Below are 24218 nucleotides of genomic sequence, written 5' to 3'. Positions count from 1 at the left end.
TCTCTTTCTGCATCAGGGGGCTAGCATTAGGGGACTGTTTCACATGCCCAAGGCTCTTCTTCCTAACAGTTGCTTAAAGGCCTGATCTCAATGTAGATGATAACTGCTAAAATGAAAATGTAGGATCTGAAACTGAGAAGCCTAAATTTGAATCTTGGCTCAACCATTTTCTGACTTAATGGCATTGGCCTTGTTTGGTAGTTTTGAGTTTCTCCAGAAGTAAAATAAGATCACAAAAATAGCTAGAAGCCTAGAGTTATTGTGAGAATCCAGTGAGATTCATAAAATAGCTTTGGAGGCTATAAAGTATATGAAACAAAAGCTACGATTTTTTTTGGTTTATTTTAAAGAATGTTATATTAATTTTTTCCTCGATTAGGGAGCTAGATTCTGGTCTGGCTGAATCTGTGTCTACACTGATCTGGGCTGCTCCTCGACTCCAGTCAGAAGTGGCTGAGTTGAAAATAGTGAGTACAAGTAGTTTCAGTGATGTTTGTAACTTTTCATATTGTTAGGAAGGTGGGTTCATATAAGTTACTTCTGCTGATTTGACCAGGTATTTTGTACCCTTCTTAGGTTGCTTTTGAAATAGGTTTTGTAAATTTATTTGTTTTTCCTTTTCAGACTTACAGAACAGTGTTTTTGTAAACTTGAGTAATTTTTTTAAGGAGCACAGCTTTGTGTATCTCCAGTTGTGTCTTAATGTTACTTAACTCAGTGCAAATAGAGAAGTTTTTATGCAACTGTAAACCAGTAAAGTTAAAATAACATTAATTTAAGGTGACAGATGTTTTTGCTTTATTAATTCCACAAATATTTATTAAGTAAATTGTATAAGCTATGTGAGTGCTGTGATGAGCAAAATATTGCACCAGCCATACTCCTTTAGCTTAGAGTCTAGAAAAACAGACAGACATTAACCAGAAAATTGCACATCACAACATGGATATGGTACTGACTGCTGGGATACAAATTCAGTTGTGTTGTTTTCTACATCTTTACCTTTCTTTTTCCTAGGAGATTGTCTCATTCTTGTCTCCCAAACCATCTACTGAGATTTCCTTGTTTTCTAGGTTTTTTTGAATAACTCTTTTTAATTCTCTGAATATATTTTATAGTCCTTTTTTTTTCATGGCTACAATGTTTTCTGAGTCTCTGAGGATATTATAGTTTATTTTTAAACTTCCGTCATGTTTGTTTCTCTCAAATTCATTTTTCCTATTTCTTAGTTTTATAGTAGAGACTTTTCTGAAGATTTAGTGGTCCTTGGCTGTCGGTTTACATTTAAGAGCGAGGCACTATAAAGCAGATTGGAACCTTGTGTGCATGGGTGGGTTTTTACTGCCAGATTGTTGAGTGGTCTGACTAAGCTCTTATATGGAGGAATTCCAGACTGTCAGGAACTAGTTGTCTTTCCTTGGGTTGGTCGTTTTCTCCAGAATCCTCCTCCCTTCTGCCTAGACTGTATAAACTGGCTGCCAGCATTTCTGAGAGCCCAGTGGAGAAGGAAGCCAAAAATCTATTTGATATGTAGAAGACTTACACTTAATTCTTCTGTTGTAAGTATCACTGCTGTCTCCTGTGTATAGACTCCAGAGTCCCGTTAGTTTGCCCACCCCAGAGAATAAACCTCTGATAGTCCGATAGGGTACCGGTGGCAGTCATTGAGTTTTGGGGGCAGAGAACAGGGACAATAGAGGCAACTGATTCTTATGTAGACTTTTTTTTTTTTTGAGATGGAGTCTTGCACTGTTGCCCAGGCTGGCGTGCAATGGTGTGATTTTGGCTCACTGCAACCTCCGCCTCCTGAGTTCAAGGCATTCTCCTGCCTCAGCCTCCAGAGTAGCTGGAATTACAGGTGCCTGCCATCATGCCCGGCTAATTTTTTGTATTTTTCGTAGAGACAGGGTTTCATCATGTTGACCAGGCTGGTTTCGAACTCCTGACCTTGTGATCTGCCTGCCTCAGCCTCCCAAAGTGCTGGGATTGGAGGTGTCGGCCACCATACCTGGCCATTTTTGGTCTCTTGTATACTCCTTTAAAATTCATCTCAGAGTGGAAAAGGCTTAAATATGTCACAAAAACTTTAGAGCCATAAAAAAGAGTGATAAATTAGTATAAATAAAAATCTGTGTAGTATAAAGCAAAACAAAAGCCTTAAAAGACAAATGCCATTTATGTTATAGGTGCCAGGTACCCCTGAAAGTCTTCATAGTGAATAGTGAGAACTCTCCTACTGGGCTTCTGGAATGTTGGGACCACTCTGGTCCAATGCTACTATCATTTCCTCTCTGGAAATGAGAGTAGCTTCTTGAATACTCTTCCTATTCCTGTTTCGGTTTCTTTTAATCTTTTCACCATTCTGTCAGAACCACCTGAGGGTTTTGTCCAAAACACAGCTCTGATCCTGTCACTACATCTTGCTTTAAAGCCCTTTAGTAGCTTTCTGTGGCTCTTGTGGTAGAAACAAAACTCCCTAATGTGGCTACATGGTCCTCTGTTGTCGGGCTCCTACCACACTCCTTGGACTCTGCACTAGAGGTTCACTGACTTGATTTCAGGCTTGAGGAATGACCATCATGTTTTTTTCCACCAGTGGCCTTTGCACTGCTCTTTTCTTTTCCTGGAATGCTCTTCCTTCCACATTTAGTTAACGCCTAGTCATCCTTTATTATTTGAGACAGGGTCTTGCTCTGTCACCCATGCTGGAGTGCAGTGGCACGATCTCAGCTTACAGCAGCCTCAGCTTTCCAGGCTCAAGTGATCATCCTCCACTTAAGTGAGTAGCTGAGACCACATGTGCACACCACCGTGCCCAGCTAGTTTTTGTATTTTAAAAATAGAGACGAGGGTTTTGCTATGATGCCCAGGCTGGTTTTGAACACCTGAGCTCAAGTGATCTGCCCACCTCAGCCTTACAAAGTGTTGGGATTATATGCATGAGCCACCATGCCTGGCTTTAGTCATCCTTTAAATGTCAGCAAAGCATCAGTTCCTTCAGGAAGCCTTACCTGACTTTATCACATCTGATTCTGCTGTTAGAAGCTGGTAATAACATGGTACATCTTCCCTTGATATCACTTACTGTAGTTGCAGTTGTACCTTTATCTGTGTGGTTATTTGATTAATGACTAAGACTCAACAGGAACAGTATCTGGTTTGTTCATCTTTTTTTTTTATAGTGTATATCATAACACTCATGATAGTAGCACTTGAGTGTTGCTTATTGGAAGGATGAGATGGTTGATTAATATGTACCCCTTAAGGTGTTGCAGATTCCCATGTTTTGGAAATCTTGTAATAGACATATTTGTTGTTGCCAGTAAGAAGCTTAAAGCAGTCTGTTGGAGTGGTCTCTATTTTTATTTACTGTCCTTTTTCTCTTTAGGTTGCTGATCAGCTCTGTGCCAAGTATAGCAAGGAATATGGCAAGTTATGTAGGACCAACCAGATTGGAACTGTGAATGACAGGGTAATGAATATACTTGGTAAACATGAAGCAGTGTGTGGGTGGGAGCAGTTTATTGTATTGCCTGTAGCAATTCTAGTGGGTACCATTGTATGGCTCAGTATAGGGTTTCACATTTCATAGTGGGGTGAGAAGGACAGCTGTGTGGCTGGCATTGTGATCCAATCTTTACACCTGCCCAATTCATCCCGTAGTTGTCATTCATACACCTCGTGTCATTTGTGAAGGTGGAAAGTGAGGCAGGGAGAAGGGTGGATGAATTGAACCGTGGAAGGTAGCAGTATTGTCTTTTACCAGCATCTGGGTCACGTGTAATGAGAATGTGAAAGAGAGATGTTGGGCCTCTGATGTCGTTTGACTCTGAAAAATAATTTTAACTGCTCTGAACTTTTTTTTTCCTTCAGTGTTAACCTATAAAATGAGAGGAGGTAACTTTACATAGTGAAGTTAGGATTAGGCTGGTTGGTATAGATGCATCTTAGACCTGGTTCTTTCTACTTAACAGCTAATGCACAAACTGAGTGTGGAAGCCCCACCTAAAATCCTGGTGGAGAGATACCTGATTGAAATTGCGAAGAATTACAATGTACCCTATGAGCCTGACTCTGTGGTCATGGTAAGTTAATCCCAGAACACAAAGAAAAATGAGTTTATAGGTATGGCCTTCTTTGCACTAACTTAAAGTGTGAGTGTAAGCCTTTTTGTCCAGGTAGTACCTTTTTGACTGGCAATAAATGTGCCTGTGTATCTGAGGGTTCCTAAGGATCATTAGATGACTGACTGACAACACTTTAGAAGGTCCAAACCTTGATACAAATGTAAAATGGCACCATTATTGCTACTTTTTGGTGAACTTCAGGAATTGAGAAACCTCCTGTTGATAGCAAGGAATGCCCCAAGACCCAAACAGTTCCCAAAACGTTTATTGGGTACCCACCATGTGTCAGATGGTGCACAGAAAGCTGAGAATACAGGAAAAAAGATCCAGCAGTTAAGGTTGGTGGGATATGGTAGATGCTTTGGTTTGCTGCCCAGACATCCCCATTACTCACAGTTGGGAACACCATCAGGTCCATTCCGGCTGCAGAAGTCATTGGGGAATTGGCTGAGGCCTTTGTTGTGATTGTGTTGCAGCCCAACTTCTTCCACCCACCTCTGCCTCCTTTTTTTCCCCCATAGGTGTTGATCCCAGAAGCACTCCAGGAAACTTGCTTTATGCTAATCTCCATCTCAGAGTCTGCTTTCTGGGGAATCTGGCCTTGGACATGGGTTAATGACATGGGTTTCTCTCTCTCTCTCAGGCAGAAGCCCCACCTGGGGTAGAGACAGATCTTATTGATGTTGGGTTCACAGATGATGTGAAGAAAGGAGGCCCTGGAAGAGGAGGAGGAGGGGGTGGTGGCTTCATAGCACCAGTTGGTGGACCTGATGGAACAGTGCCAATGCCCATGCCCATGCCCATGCCATCTGCAAATACGCCTTTCTCATATCCACTGCCAAAGGGACCAGTAAGTATACATAAGTGTGGATGTAAGCTTTAGAAAATGTTACAGAAGGTGACAAGTTGGCTCTGTGAATACACTGAAGAGTTGTAGGTTGTCAGGAGCTGTTAGCAGTAGGAACATTTGGTATTAGCTGGCAGTCATCTGGGGGGGGGGGAATCATTGGATTCAGAGGTCTTTTAGTTCAGCTGTAGGAAAGTCTATAGAGATGGTGCCAGTAAAACACTTTCATAAAGGTTTCTTGAATATCTGGGATCTGTTATAGTCATACTATTAGCTTTTTCCACCACCACTTTATTACCATGCAGAAAAGCCTTTGTAGATAAGATGGTCATTGCTAGTAAGAAAGTCTGATTAGAATTTTCCCTTGTAAACATTGAAGCACTTGATTACATAAAGAATAGCCTTTGGCTGTAGATCTTTAAAAATCTAGAATCCTTCTGACCACATGTGGCCCTTTTGGGTATTTTTGTTTTAAGGATCTTGAATATTTGTATATATTCAGTATGAGAATATAAATGTATGTATTTCTCCCTTCCCATACCCAAACCTCAGAAACTGCAAACGGGGGCAGTGTCTCTTATGTTGCCTTTCTCCTCTTACAGTCTGATTTCAATGGATTGCCAGTGGGGACTTATCAGGCCTTTCCCAATATTCATCCACCTCAGATACCAGCAACTCCCCCATCGTATGAATCTGTAAGTGCCTGAGCCTCTTTTATAAGCAACAGGAGAGTGAATTCCATGAAGAGCAAGCAAAATAATGACCACAGGAAAGGCAGAGTTTTGATCAACTCATAGTACCGTCATCATCCTTGCTTTGGGATTCTTGTTTTGCTTTATAACATTACCCTGGATATGGGGAGTGGTGGTAATGGCAGTATTGTTGGTGGCAGTGCTTTGTCCACAATTAAGCTGGGCATCAGGAAGGAACTGCAGATTTCTTAGAAAGTTGTAGTGCACTATGAGGGCACTTAACTAGTTGTTTGACTAACTAGGCAAAGGATCACATTGAGCTGATAAAGTTGTGGTGCTGGAGTATCATAATTATTAAAATATTCATCTTATATGTTCTCAACACATGTAAAGGAATATTGATGAGAATTATCCAGTTAATAGATGTCTGCCAGTAGTATTGATTTCACATTTTAGTATTCTAGTCAAAACTTACTAATAATGAATAGCTAATATAGTAATGATACCTTGAACTGGAGGTGGTTTAGTGCTTGTTTTTGACCAGCCTTGTTTCTTCAGTTACTGTATGCCTTTTGAGACCTGTCACCATCTGGTTTTTTACTGAGAAACAAATTGGTGTGGCATTTGCTATGTAAATTACTCATCTAGGAAGTTCTTCCTGTTCCTGAGCTTGCTTTCTGTTCTTTCCTTTGATTTCCATCTCTAGCTGACGTGCTCTACCTTGGGCTTGAGTTTTTCTTATGCTTTGCTTTTGCATGTGTCAGAGCTGGAATGAGGTCGAAAACCTTCATCAGTATTTGAGGACTTGGTTCTTACAGATATATTCAGGAATGCTTTCTCTTTGCCCAAAGGTGTCAGTGTGGTAAGGATTTTTTTTCTTTGGCAGTTAAGAGTTCAACATGAGGCTGGGCCCGGCGGCTAATGCTTGTAATCCCAGCACTGTGGGAGGCCGAGGCGGGCAGATCACCTGAGGTCAGGAGTTTGAGACCAGCGTGGGCAACATAGTGAAACCCTGTCTCTACCCAAAATATAAAAATTGGCCAGGCATGGTGCTGCATGCCTACAGTCCTACCTATGTGGAAGGCTGAGGCAGGGCAATGACTGGAGCCCAGAAAGTAGATGCTGCAGTGCGTCGTGATTGCACCACTGCACTCCAGCCGGGGTAACAGAAGGAGACCCTCTCTCAATTAAAAACAAAGGCCGGGCGCGGTGGCTTGAGCCTGTCATCCCAGCACTTTGGGAGGCCGAGGTGGGTGGATCACGAGGTCAAGAGATCGAGACCATCCTGTTCAACATGGTCTCTACTAAAAATGCAAAAAATTAGCTGGGCATGGTGGCACATGCCTGTAATCCCAGTTACTCAGGAGGCTGAGGCAGGAGAATTGCCTGAACCCAGGAGGCAGAGGTTGCGGTGAGCCGAGATTGCGCCATTGCACTCCAGCCTGGGTAACAAGAGCGAAACTCCATCTCAAAAAACAAAAGAAAAAACAAAGGAGTTTAACATGGTATCTACCTGATTGGAAGAAATGCAGGGGCTGTTTCTTTGGAGCAGGCTCTGTTGCACTTGGTGAGCAACTCAGGTTTTGGAAACACAGGGGCTTATATCAGTTCTTTCTTCAGTGATGCCATTGCTGTTTCCTCTGGTAACAATCTTTGTGTTTCAGGTTGATGACATTAATGCTGATAAGAATATCTCTTCTGCACAGATTGTTGGTGAGTAGTATCAGTCTGAAACCTTCAGGGCTTAGTGCTGAATCCTCAGCTATTTTCTCATTATTGTTCCTCCCTTAGAGAGTGTTTCCATGCCCATGGCATTCTATCTGCATGCCCTGTTCTCATCCCACATGCTAAAATACAACTCAGGATATCCTGCTTCCAAAGATTAAAGATTTTCCCTGGCCCAGAAGCAGCTCCCAAGTTCCCTCTTCCTGTCAGTGGTATCAATATTCTTTTTCAGTCATGCTTGACTTCTTTATATTATCTCTGCTTCAGCTTAGCTTACATTGTGCCTCAAATAGCTCCGTGAATTTTACAAAGCAAACCTGTTCATGTAGCTATCAGTTAAACACTGGCCAGGTGTGGTGACTCACATTTGTAATCTGAGTACTTGGGGAAGCAGAGGCAGAAGGACCACTTGAGGTCAGGAGTTTGAGATCAGCCTGGGCAACATAGCAAAATCCTGTTTCCACAAAATATTAAAAAGAAAAACAAAAAACAAACAAAAAAAAACCCATAGCTGGGCTTGGTGGTGGAGACCTGTGGTCACAGCGAGCTATCATTGTATTCCAGCCTGAATGACAAAGTGAGGCCCTGTCTTAAAAATTAAGATACTACCAGGAACCCAGAGGATTCTGCCTCCTGAATTCAAGTGATTCTCCTGACTCAGCCTCCCAAGTAGCTGGGACTACAGGTGCACACCACCATACCTGGTTAATTTTTGTATTTTTAGTAGAGACGGGGTTTCACCATGTTGGCCAGGCTATTCTTGAACTCCTGACCTCAGGTGATCTACCACGCCCTGCCAGAAGAATACTTTTAAAATTAGAGACAGTTGTTTTGTGGAGATATAATTTACATTAAAAACCCCATAGATTTTAAGTATGTGTATGATGTATACACACACACACACACAATCCTACTCTGTGATCAAGGAATACAATGTTATTCTTACCTCAAAGTTCCCTTACTTCCAGCCAACTCTGCCCTTTCCTCCAGAGTCAGAGCACTATTTGGATTTTTTTTGTAATTTAGTTTTCCTCATTCTAGAACTGATGAAAACATAGAGTAGGTGTGTGTTGGGGTGTGATTTTAACATAAACTACTAAATGGAAGACTGGAAATACAGATCAGACCATTTTATCAAATAACGTGGACATTTATTCCTTTAAAAAAAACTTTGCCCCCAACCCCTAAAGAGTGTTGGTTCTGAAGGAAGCAGTGTTCTAGCAGAATCCTATTCCACTCCTTGGACTTGGTTGTTAAAGGAGCAGACCTTATGAAAGGGACACTCCCTTTAGATGATTGCTCTGTGGATATGGCCCCATGTAGCCCACTTTTTTCTCACTACAGGAAAGTAAAACAGATAGGATTCAACCCTAATTAGAAAATGTAGATGTTAGCCTTCAGAATTAAAATTTTTGGTAGCCAGGTGTGGTGGTTCACACCTGTAATCCCAGCACTTTGGGAGGCTGAGGTGCATGAATCACTTAAGGAGTTTGAAGACCAGCCTGGCCAACATGGTGAAACCCTATCTCTATTAAAAATCCAAAAATTAGCCAGGCGTGGTGGTGCCTGCCTGTAGTCCCAGCTACTCAGGAGGCTGAGGCAGGAGAATCACTTGAACAGATCATGCCACTCCACTCCAGCCTGGGCAACAGAGAGACTCACTAAAAAAATTTTTTTAACTAGTGTTTTCTCCTGGATCTGCTGTATTTACTGAGAATGGGGATCTGGGTCATTTCTTTGGTGTTTGTAACATTGTGCTCCTTGCCCTAATTGAATCAGGTCCTGGACCCAAGCCAGATGCCTCTGCGAAGCTTCCTTCCAGACCTGTGGATCACTATGACAACTTTGTCTTACCAGAGTTGCCGTCTGTGCCAGACACACTACCAACTGCATCTGCTGGTGCCAACACCTCAGCCTCTGAAGACATTGATTTTGATGATCTTTCACGGAGGTTTGAAGAGCTGAAAAAGAAAACATAGGTCTCTTAAACCAGGCAACTTTCACATTCTGGGAGTTGAGACTGAGCAATCTCTCCTTGTAACAAAGAATCTCCATGAAATTCCGTTTCATCTGTTAACCGTCACTGAGCACAACACTCCTCTGGGTTCTCTTCCTGCTCCTCCAGATTCTGCTGCTTTCCAGTTCTCTGTTGATCCTAACTGGAGACTGAGGCCGGAGCAGCTGGCTCCTGGCAGCTGTGCTTGTAGGTTTCTTGTCAGAGCGATCCCAGGTTTCCTCCTGGCCCATCCCACGGTCCCTCCACGGGAGCATGAGAGGAGGGGAAGCACTGTGGAGAGACCACCAAAGATGGCTGGACAGTGGGAGAGAGCACCTCATGAAATGTCCCAGCCTTGTGTTGAGGTTCCAGACTTAGGAAAAAACCCCTCTGTACAAGGGGACTGTGGTGAATGAAAATCAAGGCCACGGTGCGTGTTTTCTCATGCTCTAATGCGACTGGGAGAGAGAAAATGACTCAGGACGCCATTGTAACGGTTCCTGGAAGCTGGGCCCTCTCATTGGCATACACGCTACTCCTCGCCGCAGGGCACTGTCCCACCGGGATCCAGTTGCAAAGTTTGTCTCAACAATTGAAGGCCTCGCTTAGTTATACTGGATTCTCAGGGAGCCCTCTGTGGCCTTTTGCTTTGAGTGCTGTATTTCCCTTTTACCAGAGGGCAGCACTGTGGAAATTCCTGTTTTTCCCATAGCATATTCTCTTGGATTGTATTACTGGCAAAGATAGGACACGTTGCCATTCAAGTCTAAGGTGGGCTTCCAGCTGCCTTAATAGAAGTACTCAAGTCTTTTGGGTAGTGAGCTGGAAAGCCTACAGGAAAAGAGGGGTACCTGTTTCCATTTGAAAACTGATTCATGGAACCTTTAAAACTAATCTCAGATAAATTTTTGGTGCCCATGCAGCTGTAGCTGTTCACTGCTTTCCTGGGTGGATGGGACTCTCATGTTGTAACTTCTGTACTCCTTTGGCGCATAGCTAAGGCCATCCTTCCCCACGGGGTGGCTTTGGGATTGGATATGGCTTTCGCTTCTGTGTAGTATACCTGTACATACCTGTTTCAAGCAGCCTTTCTTTAATGTTTTCAGTTGGTTTGTATTCTGTAGCTCAGTAGCTGCTAATAAAGTTAAAGATCCTGTGTCCTGCTCCCTCTGTTTGCTCAGATGATGAAGTAGAAACCTGGAGTTCAGTGGACAATATTTTAACCAAGTGATCCATGTCAACCAGCCCTTAACTTCAGGATTCCTGGAGCAGTGCAGGGCTCATTTTGATCTCTGTATTTAGATGATAGCCCAGATAGCATCTGTGAATTTGGTCCTCCTTAGTGGCAGGGCTCTGCATCTGCCATGCCTCATCCTCGTATATTTATTTTTAGTAAGTTGCAGTGAGCTCACTTCCGACTCCTCTGTTTCCCAAGCCATCTTGGGCCATGGGTGGTGAGTGTTCTGTTACTTGGTGCTTGACAGCCGAGCTGGTTTGTCTGGTAGTATTCTTGTGGTGTTAATCCTATCTTGACAGTGCCAAGATCTGTAAGAACTTGGGACCAAGGGAATTCCAATGTCTCACTAACTTACAGAATTAAAAACAAAGTATATTACTGTAAAGTCATGCCATGCGAAGATAAGTAGTAATATGCTAAGAAATACTAAGCCACGTAGGAGAAAACAGGATTAAGGTAGTTCATCTTCTAAAACTTCAGTGTCAATGCCCATTGATGTCGTAGCTGCTTGCTCAGATGACGTTTTTTGGGGCTGACGGATTCCTAGCAAACTTGAGAGCTTCTGTAGCAGCATATCTATTAGTGCAACTTGTCTCTGAGTATTTGAAGACAAAAAGAGAAATGGGAGAAAACTGAAATTACTAATACTAGAGTAAAAATGTACCATAGATTTTTAAAAATTAGTTAATGTGTAGTAAAGATACTATTTCTTTAATAATTTACAGTCAGGCATTGGAGTGTTTCCACTAATTAATGGTTGAGACCCAGCTATTTATAGGACAGTGACTATGGAACATTACACAGTCTTATAAATTGGATTTCCTAGGCAGATAGCTGGCAAAGCTTCTGAAATAAAAGTAATATGATTCTGTGCATTATAAATAAACTCTCAGGGGCAACTACAGTGGAGTTTTCCCAGTGACATAACAGTATGCTGGTTTATTTTTTAGTTACCTACCTTAAGTGACTTTCTTTCTTTTCCAAAGGCCATTAGAATGGCAGAAACAAAAAGATTAATTACCACAAGTACCATCAAGATGACACTGGTGAGGATCAGAAAGGTGCCCAGGACTGGGTCTAAAGCGATAACCTGGGAAGACAGTAACACTTGGCTGTGACTGACCGTTTAGTTTCAACTTTACAAACATAAGCTATATGCTAAAGTTTGGGATCTTTTCAGAAGAAAAGCTTATCTGATGAAAACATAAGGAGAGAGGCAAAAAGATATTAAGAAGGAAGTATGTGTTTTTTGGTTTTTTTTTTTTTGAGATGGAGTCTCTGTTGCCCAGGTTGGAGTGCAGTGGTGTGATCTCAGCCCACTGCAACCTCCACCTCCTGGGTTGAAGAGATTCTCCTGCCTCAGCCTCCCAAGTAGCTGGGATTACAGGCGCATGCCACGACACCCGTCTAATTTTTGTATTTTTAGTAGAGACGGGGTTTTACCATGTTAGACTAGTCTCAAACTCCTTTCCTCGTGATCTGCCCGCCTCAGCTCCCAAAGTGCTGGGATTACAGGCATGAGCTACCACACCCAGGGGAAAAGACTTATAAACGAACAGAGGAGCAGGAACGACTGATTTTAAGGAGGTAAGATAATTTTGACTTCAGGGCCTTCACAAGAAGAAAACAGGTGAGTTTCAGTGGAATTGGAAATGATTCAAATGTCACACGAGTTTTGGCAATTCCAAAAAATGCATCTAATCATGGAAGCTAAAGGGTCGCGCACACTGAAAGAATAAATGCATACCAGAAGTGAGAATGCAAACTGTCTCTGCTGTATCAAGAAACCACAACTCTAAATAACAAGAGCATTCCAATAGAAGTTAACAGGTTGGCCACAGAAAACTGGCTTTTTAGTACTTTTTTATTTCCCATTGTTATTTTTAAAGGTGTAAGTATTGAGTTCTGTCATTCTTTTAGTTTTCTGCATAAATAAACATCAAGTTCTGGGCTTACTAGAATGGTTGCCATAACAAAATTTTTAAAAATTTAGGTGTTCTTTATCAACATGGTATTTTCCCTTGGTACTGTGCCATTCATTGTTGCCACGAGGGCACTGTTTATGATAATCACCCCCTTTCAGGATATTTTTAAACACTACCCTGATGGAAATCTTTATGACAAAATATTTTCAAGCACCAAACTGTTACCCACTTAAAAATGCTTATAAAAATTTCAGGTCAACCAGATAATATGGGTAATCTCTCGAGTTTGTGATACAAGACTTTTTTCCAATAAGTTTACTCTATTTTTATGATATACAATTACATCAAAAGCAGAAAAGTTTGTTTTTTTTCCCCAATCAAAAAGCAGGTATCATCAAAAGTTTGTTATTCTGATTGTTACTTCCTTCACTTGCTTTGGATACAAAGTGCTGCAGTGGTGAAGGCTCATCCCCTAGTTATTGGAGCGAGGGCCACAACAGAACAGCCCAGTCAGCAAAAATAGCAGTTACAGTTGTCCCTCAGTATCTGAGAGACATTGGCTCCAGGGGCTCCACAGGTACCAAAATTTGAGGATGCTTAAGTCCCTTATTTTTATTTTTTTATTTATTGCAAGCTTCCCTAAAGGTTAAGAAAGTGTTCCTCTCACCCAACCGTTTAAAAAAATTTTTTTAGATGCAGTCTCCCTCTGTCACCCAGGCTGGACTACAGTGGCACGATCTCGGCTTACTGCAACCTCCACCTCCCAGGGTCAACCAGTTCTGCCTCAGCCTCTTGAGTGGCTTGCATTACAGGTTCCCACCACCATGCCCAGCTAATTTTTGTATTTTAGTAGACATGGGGTTTCACCATTTTGGCCAGGCTGGTCTTGAACTCCAGACCTGAAGTGACCTGCCCCACCTTGGCCTCCCAAAGTGCTGGGATTACAGGTGAGCCACTGTGCCCAGCTTAGAAAGTCCCTTTTTAAAAATGACACAGTATTTGCGTAAACCCAATATACATCTCTCCTATACTTGAATCTTTAGATTACCTTTAGTACCTAATGCAGTGTAAATAGCATAAATGCTAGGTAGAATAGTTACACCATTTTTTTTTTTTTTTTTTTTTTTTTGGTGGGAGAAGGTCTCGCTGAGCCTTAACACAATCACAGCTCACTGCAGCCTCACTCCTGGGCTCAAGCAATCTTCACTTCAGCCTCCTAAGTGGAACTACAGGTACACACTACCATGCCCGACTCTTCTACTGTATTTTAAGATTGGTGTTTTTATTGTTACCTTCAAATATCTGGGGTTGGTTGAATCTGTGGATGTGGAACCTGTGGATACAACATTAGAAACTGAACCTACCACCTATTTTAATTAGTAATTTTGAAATTGTAGATCATCAGAATGGTCAACCATTATCAAAATCTTGCCAGTTTCATTGCTTAAATGGCAGATTTTTCCTTGCCTGAACATGTCTACCCTTTACACTAGTGTTTGGAGGCCAATGCCTCATTTGGATTTCCTACTTTATATGATGAGTAGGAAGGCAGGGATTTCTATTGGTAGTTCCTGGGAGGAAATAATAGGCTCTCTGAAGTATTTATTAACTGAACAGAAATAATGCAGTTCCTCTTGGAACTGTACCTTCAAAATTCTTTGTCACTTCCATTATGTCGCTTTGAGAGTGTCTTACTCTTGCCCAGGCTGGAGTACAGTGATACAATCTCGGCTCACTGCAATCTCCACCTCCCAGGTTCAGGCAATTCTCCTGCCTCAGCCTCTCCAGCAGGTGGGATTACAGGGATGCACTACCATACCCGGCTAATTTTAAAAGGGCTGTTGAGAAACACCAAAACGCCCGGCTAATTTTTGTATTTTTAGTAGAGACAGGGTTTCACCATGTTGGCCAGGCTGGTCTTTAGCTCATGACCTCAAAGTGATCCTCCAGCCTTGGCCTCCTAAAGTATTGTGATTACAGGTATGAGCCACTGCACCTGGATTTTTTTTTTTAATAGACACAGGGTCTGGAGTGCAGTGGCATGATCATGGCTCACTGCAGCCTTCAAATCCTGGGCTCAGAGGATCCTCCCGCCTTAGCCTCCTGAGTGGCTAAGACTATAGAGTGTGCCACCACACTTGGCTAATTTTTATACTTTTCGTAGAGACAGAGTCTCACTATGTTGCCCAGATTGGTCTCAAATTCTTGGCCTTAAGCAGTCCTCTGTTGGCCTCTCACGGCTTGAGCTAACTCACCCCGCCCTGTAAATGCACTTTAAAAGGGCCGTTGAGAAACACCAAATCATGTTAATCAAGTCAAGCACAACAGTATGAGGTTTGGCCCTGAGTTTTTTGCTAATAATAATATTAAGGACACAAGAAATGAGGAAGGAGGGACTAAGTGCTTAGGAAAGGGCAGATTTCTGAAAGCAACAGCCATGTATACACTGTATGTGTACGCAGTACCATGAAGCAAAAGAGCAAAGGACTGAAATATCCCACCTTTCCAGTGTGTCGTGCACAGTAGGGGGCTGTTTTCATAAGGAGCACCCCCTCCCAACTCTCCTTGTTAAAAATATTCAATAAATTCTGTGGAGAAACTAATTTGTTTTTTTTTTTTTTTACCTCCTCTTGGTGAGAAATTCCCGTCAGGAGACCAACAATGGTCACAGCTGAGCTGAAAAACGTCTGGTAGTCAGAGACGTTGCATCCAAACAGCAGGTTAAACTGAACAGAAGGCGAAAAGCCTGTTAGTGTGAGGGAGCACCCATCTTTCTGTCCTGAGGTGTGTGAGGGAGCACCCATCTTTCTGTCCTGAGGTTTGTTAGTGTGAGGGAGCACCCATCTTTCTGTCCTGAGGTTAGTGTGAGGGAGCACCCATCTTTCCGTCCTGAGGTTAGTGTGAGGGAGCACCCATCTCCGTCCTGAGGTTAGTGTGAGGGAGCACCCATCTTTCTGTCCTGAGGTGTGTGAGGGAGCACCCATCTTTCCGTCCTGAGGTGTGTTAGTGTGAGGGAGCACCCATCTTTCCGTCCTGAGGTGTGTTAGTGTGAGGGAGCACCCATCTTTCCGTCCTGAGGTTAGTGTGAGGGAGCACCCATCTTTCTGTCCTGAGGTGTGTGAGGGAGCACCCATCTTTCTGTCCTGAGGTTAGTGTGAGGGAGCACCCATCTTTCCGTCCTGAGGTGTGTTAGTGTGAGGGAGCACCCATCTTTCCGTCCTGAGGTTAGTGTGAGGGAGCACCCATCTTTCTGTCCTGAGGTGTGTGAGGGAGCACCCATCTTTCTGTCCTGAGGTTTGTTAGTGTGAGGGAGCACCCATCTTTCCGTCCTGAGGTTAGTGTGAGGGAGCACCCATCTTTCCGTCCTGAGGTTAGTGTGAGGGAGCACCCATCTTTCTGTCCTGAGGTGTGTGAGGGAGCACCCATCTTTCTGTCCTGAGGTGTGTGAGGGAGCACCCATCTTTCCGTCCTGAGGTTAGTGTGAGGGAGCACGCATCTTTCCGTCCTGAGGTTAGTGTGAGGGAGCACCCATCTTTCCGTCCTGAGGTTAGTGTGAGGGAGCACCCATCTTTCTGTCCTGAGGTGTGTGAGGGAGCACCCATCTTTCTGTCCTGAGGTGTGTGAGGGAGCACCCATCTTTCTGTCCTGAGGTTTGTTAGTGTGAGGGAGCACCCATCTTTCCGTCCTGAGGTTAGTGTGAGGGAGCACCCATCTTTCTGTCCTGAGGTTTGTTAGTGTGAGGGAGCACCCATCTTTCCGTCCTGAGGTTAGTGTGAGGGAGCACCCATCTTTCTGTCCTGAGGTGTGTGAGGGAGCACCCATCTTTCTGTCCTGAGGTTTGTTAGTGTGAGGGAGCACCCATCTTTCCGTCCTGAGGTTAGTGTGAGGGAGCACCCATCTTTCTGTCCTGAGGTGTGTGAGGGAGCACCCATCTTTCTGTCCTGAGGTGTGTGAGGGAGCACCCATCTTTCTGTCCTGAGGTGTGTGAGGGAGCACCCATCTTTCCGTCCTGAGGTTTGTTAGTGTGAGGGAGCACCCATCTTTCCGTCCTGAGGTTAGTGTGAGGGAGCACCCATCTTTCCGTCCTGAGGTTAGTGTGAGGGAGCACCCATCCTTCTGTCCTGAGGTTAGTGTGAGGGAGCACCCATCTTTCTGTCCTGAGGTGTGTGAGGGAGCACCCATCTTTCTGTCCTGAGGTGTGTGAGGGAGCACCCATCTTTCTGTCCTGAGGTTTGTTAGTGTGAGGGAGCACCCATCTTTCCGTCCTGAGGTTAGTGTGAGGGAGCACCCATCTTTCCGTCCTGAGGTTAGTGTGAGGGAGCACCCATCCTTCTGTCCTGAGGTTAGTGTGAGGGAGCACCCATCTTTCCGTCCTGAGGTTAGTGTGAGGGAGCACCCATCCTTCCGTCCTGAGGTTAGTGTGAGGGAGCACCCATCTTTCCGTCCTGAGGTTAGTGTGAGGGAGCACCCATCTTTCCGTCCTGAGGTTAGTGTGAGGGAGCACCCATCTTTCTGTCCTGAGGTGTGTGAGGGAGCACCCATCTTTCTGTCCTGAGGTTAGTGTGAGGGAGCACCCATCTTTCTGTCCTGAGGTTTGTTAGTGTGAGGGAGCACCCATCCTTCTGTCCTGAGGTGCTTGGTGATGTCGCCGGTATTTAACCAAAGGAATGGGAAAGAAATTTCTTGTGGCCAAATTATGCCCCAAAGAATACATAAACTTACTTTCTTTGTAATAACACAGTTTTTTTTTGAGATGGAGTCTTGCGCTGTCGCCAGCCTGGAGTGCAGTGTTCCGATCTTGACTCACTGCCACCTTCGCCTACCACATTTAAGCGATTCCCCTGCCTCAGCCTCCTTTGTAGCTGGGACTATAAACTGGCACTACCACACCCAGCGAATTGTTTTGTATTTTTAGTAGAGACGAGGTTTCACCGTGTTGGCATTGATGGTCTCGATTTCCTGACCTTGTGATCCATCCTCCTCAGTGGATTTCGGGCTGATCTCGATTTACCCGCCTCAGCCTCCCAAAGTGCTGGGATTACAGGCATGAGCCACAACGCTGGGCCTAACATAGTGGCTTCATATACATTTATTTGACCTTTATATTACTTTGTGAGCTAAGTTTTATCCCCATTTTAGAGACAAACCTGTGGGTTTAAATTATACTAGTTAAGTATGGAACTAGAACTAAACCTGGCTTTCTTACTCTGCCACCTCAGATTTCTGTGTCGTAACCGTTTCTATGGGAAGTGATAAAACAACCACAGTGGGCCTGGCGAGGGGGCTCACACCTGTACTCCCAGCACTCTGGGAGGCTGAGGCGGGTGGATCCAGATCAGCCTGGCCAACATGGTGAAACCCCGTCTCTACAAAAAAAAAAAAAAAGAAAGAAAGAAAGCTGGGTATGGTGGCACACACCTGTGGTCCCCCCTACTATGGAGGCTGAGGCAAGAGAATCGCCGGAACTTAGGAGGTGGAGGATTCAGTGAGCCGAGATCGTGCCACTGCACTCCAGCCTGGGCAACAGGGCAAGATTCCATCTCGGGGCGATGGGGAGACCACAGCAGAGACAGCAATGTGGGGGCTTACGGCAATGGCATAGCCTGTCAGCAGGATCAGGATGATCAGCAGAAAGCCCAACACCTCGTCCCAGGCTCGGCTCAGTGTCCTGCTGATGACCCACAGCCTGGGGCTGTGACGCAGCAAGTTCCATAACTGAACAGTTGCCAGCAGAACCAGGAAGCCCACGAGATGGGTTGCAGCAGAGTTCACTTTTACTGCCTCATAGAAGCTGATGAACCTGCACCAAAGAAAGCTGACAGTTACTGAGCAAGAAGATGATGCGCCTGTACCACGGTTTCCCCAGTGCCCCTCCTGCTGAGCACAGCAGCCCTGAGTCCTGTGAGATCGAATGCTGGTTGATATGAGAACTGGTTTCTAGTGTGGTCTCCTGTGAATTGTGGATATGGGAATAACAAAAGGCCACATATTATTCAAATGATCTGCCTGCTGCAGATGGCACTGGGAGCTGTGCTGAAGAAACCTTAAAATGTGACCTCTAGCTGATTTCTTTAAATTCATCCTGGGAAGCAAAACCAGCCTCCTGCACTGCTCTGACCCAAATCTCTCCTCTCAAAAGGAGTTTAACGCCACCCAGAGAGAGGAGCCATTCTGCTGGTCTGTTTCCTGCCGCACACTAATCCTGTGTTGTCCTCTGGCAGTACAGGATTGATGTAATAGGTTTAATAATGCTTAGAACAAAATGATGGATGGTAGACTAGAGGCGAGGGGTGTTGCTCAGCAATTACGTTTTATTTTATGAGAAATACATTCATAATTTTAGGTTGCAGCAACCAGGTGACTTGGAAGGACCCCCCCACCCCAGACACTAGCAAGGACCCCCCACCCCAGACACTAGCAAGGACCCCCCACCCCAGACACTAGCAAGGACCCCCCACCCCAGACACTAGCAAGGACCCCCCACCCCAGACACTAGCAAGGACCCCCCACCCCAGACACTAGCAAGGACCCCCCACCCCAGACACTAGCAAGGACCCCCCACCCCAGACACTAGCAAGCAGTGCTCTGCACAGACACAGTCCCTGCATAAACTACTCTCCATCAGGCCTACTTGAAACAATGCCTCAGGAAAAGTCACACAGATCACTGCCCAGGCTGTAGGCCACCGATGAAAAGCTTAGCAAAGCATCACTTGGCAACACTTGCCGTGGGAAACAGATAAGATATTCCTCTCCATGGGAAAAAGCAGAGAAGGCACCCAAAGGGGCGCCAAACATCTCTTGGTATGGATGAGTGAATGCATGAAATCCCTACCCAGAAAGCAACTCCCTTTGAATTTAAAGGATGGACTATGTGTTTTGCTTTCATTTAAAGGATTATTTGTCATGCGTCAGGCTTTATGCCTTTGCCAGAGTGCAAAATAATGACCAATTCCAGGCCTTTATGAAACTTAAATGCATTATCCTTAAGCACATACCTGAGCACTAATGAAGGCAGAAGAGCTCTTCAATGTGACTATCAGGTAAATGGTTTCTAGTTCACTGTGTTCTTTTCTTCAGACAGTTTTGCTCTTGTTGCCCAAGCTGGAGTGAAATGGCATGATTCTGGCTCACTGCAACCTCTGCCCCCCAGATTCAAGCGATTCTCCTGCTTCAGCATCCTTAGTAGCTGGGACTACAGGCATCCGCCACCATGCCTGGCATAGAGATGGCATTTCTCCACGTTGGTCAGGCTGGTCCGACTCCCGACCTCAGGTGATTTACCCACCTTGGCCTCCCAAAGTGCTGGGATTACAGCTGTGAGCCACTACGCCCAGCCTAGTTCATTGTTTTCCCTGCTATGGACATGAATCCAACTTCTGTTTTAACTCTGATATTATACAAATACAGATCTAGTAGACCAGTGAAGGAAGGGGAGTTTGAAAGAATACTTGTGTATAACCAGGAAACTTTAGACATGAGGTAGGAGTATCCTGTGCCCCTTAGGCTTCCTCTCACCTGTCCCGGTCATGGTGGTATCGTGCCATGTTTTTCTTATGTAGAGAAATACTCTTCATGTCAAGCCCCAGGATGATGAAGCTAATGAGGATTATACTTGTGTCCAGAATGTTTCTTTTCCTGGTGAAGAACCTCCACTTCTGCCGTTTTAGCCGACAACCCTAAACATAGACAGCAAGGTCACCACTGCTGGTCTAAGAGATAAGCTAGGTTGCTCCCTGCTCAAGTGTGACAAGCACAGCTGATGTCTATGGGCAAAGCACACTGTGAGGCATTTATCAGCTCTCACTTAGACAAACGAGTTATGGTCTTAGTTCAGCTCTGTAGTCATTCAGAAATGCCACTTACAGAAAAGTGGGCTTCTAATACAACTTCCACTAAATGAATACATTTATTCTTTTTCTTGGAGATCACAAGCCTGTCACTTAAAAATAAATAATACAAGTTTCTTTTTTTGAGACAGGGTCTTGCTTTGTGGCCCAGGCTGGAGTGCAGTGGTGTGACCATAGCTCACTGCAGCCTCAACCTCTCAGGCTCAGGCTCAGGCTCAAGCAATCCTCCCACCTCAGCTTCCCGAGTAGCTGGGACCACAGGCACATGCCACCATGCCCAGCCAAGTTTTGTATTTTTTTGTAGAGACAATGTTTTGACATTTTGCCCAGGCTAGTCTCGAACTCCTGGCTTGAAGTGATCTGCCCACTTCAGCCTCCCAAACTGCTGGGATTACAGGCGTGAGCCACTATGGCCAGCAAAAGTTTCTAAACTAGTTATTAAGCCTGAGACTGAAGAAAATATACTATGTTTGGCTTAAGATATAAATATATTTTCTTGTGAGTGTAATCATTTGTATTTTTTTTTTTTTTTGAGACGGAGTTTCGCTCTTGTCGCCCAGGCTGGAGTACAGTGGCGCCATCTGGGCTCACTGCAACCTCCACCCCTAAGGTTCAAGCAATTCTCTTGCCTCAGCCTACTGAATAGGTGGGACTTCAGGAGCCCACCACCACACCCAGCTGATTTTGTATTTTTAGTAGAGACGGGGTTTCGCCATGTTGGCCAGGCTGGTCCTGAACTCCTGACCTCAGGTGATCCACCTGCCTCAGCCTCCCAATGTGCTGGGATTACAGGTGTGAGCCATCACACTCAGCCAATCATTTTTATTTTTGAATGCTTGCTGTTTGTTCATCATACTTGCTTGGTATTACTTTATATAGGGCTAATAAAACTACAAAAGTACCATTTCTACAGGCTAAATTCTTTAGCACCTGAAATTTGAAAGAGCTACTCTATTTGGTGGAAAACCAGTCAGCCTTTAACTGAATTCAAGTTTCTGAAAAGGACCAAAATCATCATCATAATTCTGGTAACAGGTCATTGTGGAGTTCCCCAAATAAAATGTGGCAACCTTTATTTCTCACATCTAACATCATCATCATCATTTTTGAGACAGGGTCTTGCTCTGTGGCCCAGGCTAAAGTGCAGTGGCGTGATCTTGGCTCACTGCAACCTCTGCCTCCTAAGCTCAAGTGATTGTCCCATCTCAGCTTCCCGAGTAGCTGGGACCACAGGTGTGCACCACCACACCTGGGTAATTTTTGTAGTTTGGTAAAGATGAGGTTTTGCCACATTGCCCAGGCTGACATCTAACATTACTGACTCACCTGTATGAAGGCATAGTAACAGATCAGTAGATAATAGATGACTTGTGAGATGACCGACCAGACAAAGCCCTTCTTTGACATCTGGAGGGAAGTGAAGCTTTCCAGTCTCACAGAGGTGAAGAAAGCGCCTGAGAATAACGAAGAACACCTGGAGACAAGCGTCTAAAACTTTTGCCCTCTTGTCGTTACACTTTGTCTTTGAATAACCCCAACTCTTCCTATATCATCAATTCAAATGTTTCTGAGTTCAAGCCTCCACTTACTATTTCCTTTAGGGCTGTTATGAACATTAAATGAGATCATATATTCAAAACTATTGGAGAAATAACTGGTTTCACAAAAGTCAGTAGTGGGAAAGGCTATGCTGTTGATCCTGCCTTGCAGGGGAGGTGTCAGTGGCTTAACACCTGTTATAGATGTCACCCTAACTCAGTCGGAATGGCTGTAGAGAGAAGTCTAAAGCACAGAGATACCCCATGACTACTGATAGTGTCCCATGGATACTCAGTCACTTACATAAGGATGGACTAAAAGGCTTCAGCCTCCATGTGGAAGGACAGTGAAAAGATTCAAGTTTGTAAAATCATGAAAGGTCTTATGAATGTAAACCTTTCATAAAGCTTCAAAATATTAGTGATGGCGGCAGCAGGCTGTCTGGAGTGGCTGCTGCCATGACACCTGCTGCAGTGGGGGAGGTGTGGCCGGGACTGTGTGCTCCATTGAGCTGTGGGAGCCAGTAACTGGTGGGAGACCTGCCCCCTTCTGAGCTGGAGGCTTGGGAGCCCCACCCTCCTGGGTGCAGTTGTAGCTGCTCAGCCGTGGCTGCAGACCGGCCATCCCTGCTCCCACTGCACAGCCCACCCCACTCCCCTCATCTGCTCTGATTTTGGAGCAAAGTTTTGGCCGAGCCTGGGCATTGCCAAGACCCAGACGGGTGTGTGTGCACTTAGGGCAGTGCTGACACGCAGCCCCCTACTGCTTCAGCCCTCTCTGAACTTTGGGCACTGACAAGCATGAGAGGGAGGGTGGGCAAGGTGGGGGGTGAAGGGCAGCTTTGTCGTGGGCCTGCAGGTGCCCCTTGGCACAGACAACCTGGGCACCATGGGTGACATATGGATGCTGGCAGAAAGCAGACAGGCTCCTGAGTGGAAACGGGCAGGTCCCCAGTACAGCCTCACCTTTGAGCCAGGGGGCTTGGCTGCCAATTCAGGAACCTGGCACTTTCACCAACTGGAGTGAGAACTTAAGACATTTTTCCTGGGTTCACTCATGGCTGCGCATTGACCAATGAGCACACACTCCCCTCTGAAGCCCATAAAAATTCCAGACTCAGCCAGACTTGGGCGGATGGCAGGTAGGAGCTACCCACTCCAGGTCTCCTAAAAACTGTTTTGCCACTCTCCACCTCTCTCACACTCCAGTTGTCTGTGAACCTCATTCTTCCTGGATGCAGGACAAAAACTCGGGACCCCCAAGTGGTGGGACTGAAAAAGCATAGCACCAACAGGGCTGAAACACAACCCCTCGCAGGCCAGGTTGCAGGCAATGAGGAGGAGAGAAGAGCTGCGGCCCTTTGGGGAAGCCCAGACCCATGGGCTCCTTGAGCCAGGGCTGTGACAGCCTCTTTGGGCCTCTATGGTTCCTGGCATCTCCAAACTTCTGGCCACCATGGTGTTTCTCTCATTCAGAGGCGGGTACCCACAGTGGAAACCACATAAAGCACATGTGGTCGAACTGTAGCCTCTCAGGGAGCTGGCACCTGTGCCAGAACATAGAGATGCCCACCTCACTGCAGCAGCCAGCATGCCTGGCTGTGTGCAGTGGCTGGACCCCACAATTGCTCACCTAGCTATCCCTTTGCTGCTCCGTGCCTGGCTCTCCCTTGGCAGGTGTGGGATCCAGGCCGGTAGCATGAGCCAAGTGCAGCCTGCCAGGCCAAGTGGGCAGAAGGAGCCCAGCGGGTGCAAGCAATACTCAGGCAGAAGGTGCTGCTGGCCACAGAGGTTTCTGGCTGGCAAAGCCACACCCTAAGGATGCCATGACATTAAAACTCAGATGTACCTCTTGTAGGTAGAAAAGACATTTAAGAACAAAAGGAATTCCTATTTCACCTAGCTAGCTCTCAAGACTGAGAGCTTTTCCCATTTTAATCCCTGTCTATTTTTTGGTAGTAACTAACAATAAAAACCCCGTGAAGACCCTCAGGAACCCTTTATGGTTCATTAGAAACAAGTATAAGAGAAGTGGTCTATTCTGCAGGTCTGAGAGGAGAAAAATTCCTGATTAGGAGAAAGATGTGCCCGAAAATGGAAGGATACTTGTCAACCAATTCTGGGAGAAAGAAGAAAGAGGAGAAAGAAGTTGGATTAGGACAGACTTCCTGTTAAAGGGAGGGAAACTGATGGACCAGTTTACCTCCAATCCCTGACAAAATGCCACTATAATGAAAGTGAAAGGATAAAGTAAAATCTTCAAAAGATGAAGAAAAGGAGGG

General features: G+C 45.0%; 2 protein-coding genes across 10 annotated transcripts in view; one reads left to right on the top strand and one right to left on the bottom strand.

Annotated features, from left to right (window-relative positions):
- IST1 (IST1 factor associated with ESCRT-III) overlaps window positions 1–10543 on the top strand; it is a 79851-nt gene extending 69308 nt beyond the window's left edge. For 3 of the 8 annotated variants that reach the window (XM_035282246.3, XM_078357645.1, XM_035282245.3), the window contains 8 exons: window positions 380–467; window positions 3389–3472; window positions 3975–4085; window positions 4771–4977; window positions 5577–5669; window positions 6431–6528; window positions 7331–7379; window positions 9171–10543. In XM_035282246.3, coding sequence (XP_035138137.1) covers window positions 380–467; window positions 3389–3472; window positions 3975–4085; window positions 4771–4977; window positions 5577–5669; window positions 6431–6528; window positions 7331–7379; window positions 9171–9356 — 916 coding nt within the window. In that variant the 3' untranslated portion in view covers window positions 9357–10543. The remainder of the gene's footprint in view (window positions 1–379; window positions 468–3388; window positions 3473–3974; window positions 4086–4770; window positions 4978–5576; window positions 5670–6430; window positions 6529–7330; window positions 7380–9170) is intronic. The other 5 variants (XM_078357646.1, XM_078357647.1, XM_008986155.5 and 2 more) reach the window with 3 other exon arrangements.
- Window positions 10544–10959: 416 nt separating this feature from the next.
- PKD1L3 (polycystin 1 like 3, transient receptor potential channel interacting) overlaps window positions 10960–24218 on the bottom strand; it is a 92219-nt gene continuing 78960 nt past the window's right edge. Inside the window, exons 27-32 of one of the 2 annotated variants that reach the window (XM_078357613.1) lie at window positions 21725–21852; window positions 20067–20227; window positions 18139–18349; window positions 15174–15275; window positions 11583–11714; window positions 10960–11219 (exon numbers count right to left, since the gene is read on the bottom strand). In XM_078357613.1, the coding sequence (XP_078213739.1) occupies window positions 11076–11219; window positions 11583–11714; window positions 15174–15275; window positions 18139–18349; window positions 20067–20227; window positions 21725–21852 (878 nt within the window). In that variant the 3' untranslated portion in view covers window positions 10960–11075. Of the gene's footprint in view, window positions 11220–11582; window positions 11715–15173; window positions 15276–18138; window positions 18350–19972; window positions 20228–21724; window positions 21853–24218 lie in introns of those variants that run through there. The other variant, XM_078357612.1, reaches the window with a different exon arrangement.

Source organism: Callithrix jacchus, chromosome 20 (assembly GCF_049354715.1).
Source record: "Callithrix jacchus isolate 240 chromosome 20, calJac240_pri, whole genome shotgun sequence".
Classification (NCBI taxonomy): Eukaryota; Metazoa; Chordata; class Mammalia; order Primates; family Cebidae; genus Callithrix; species Callithrix jacchus.
This window is presented reverse-complemented; position numbering and strand designations above follow the sequence as displayed.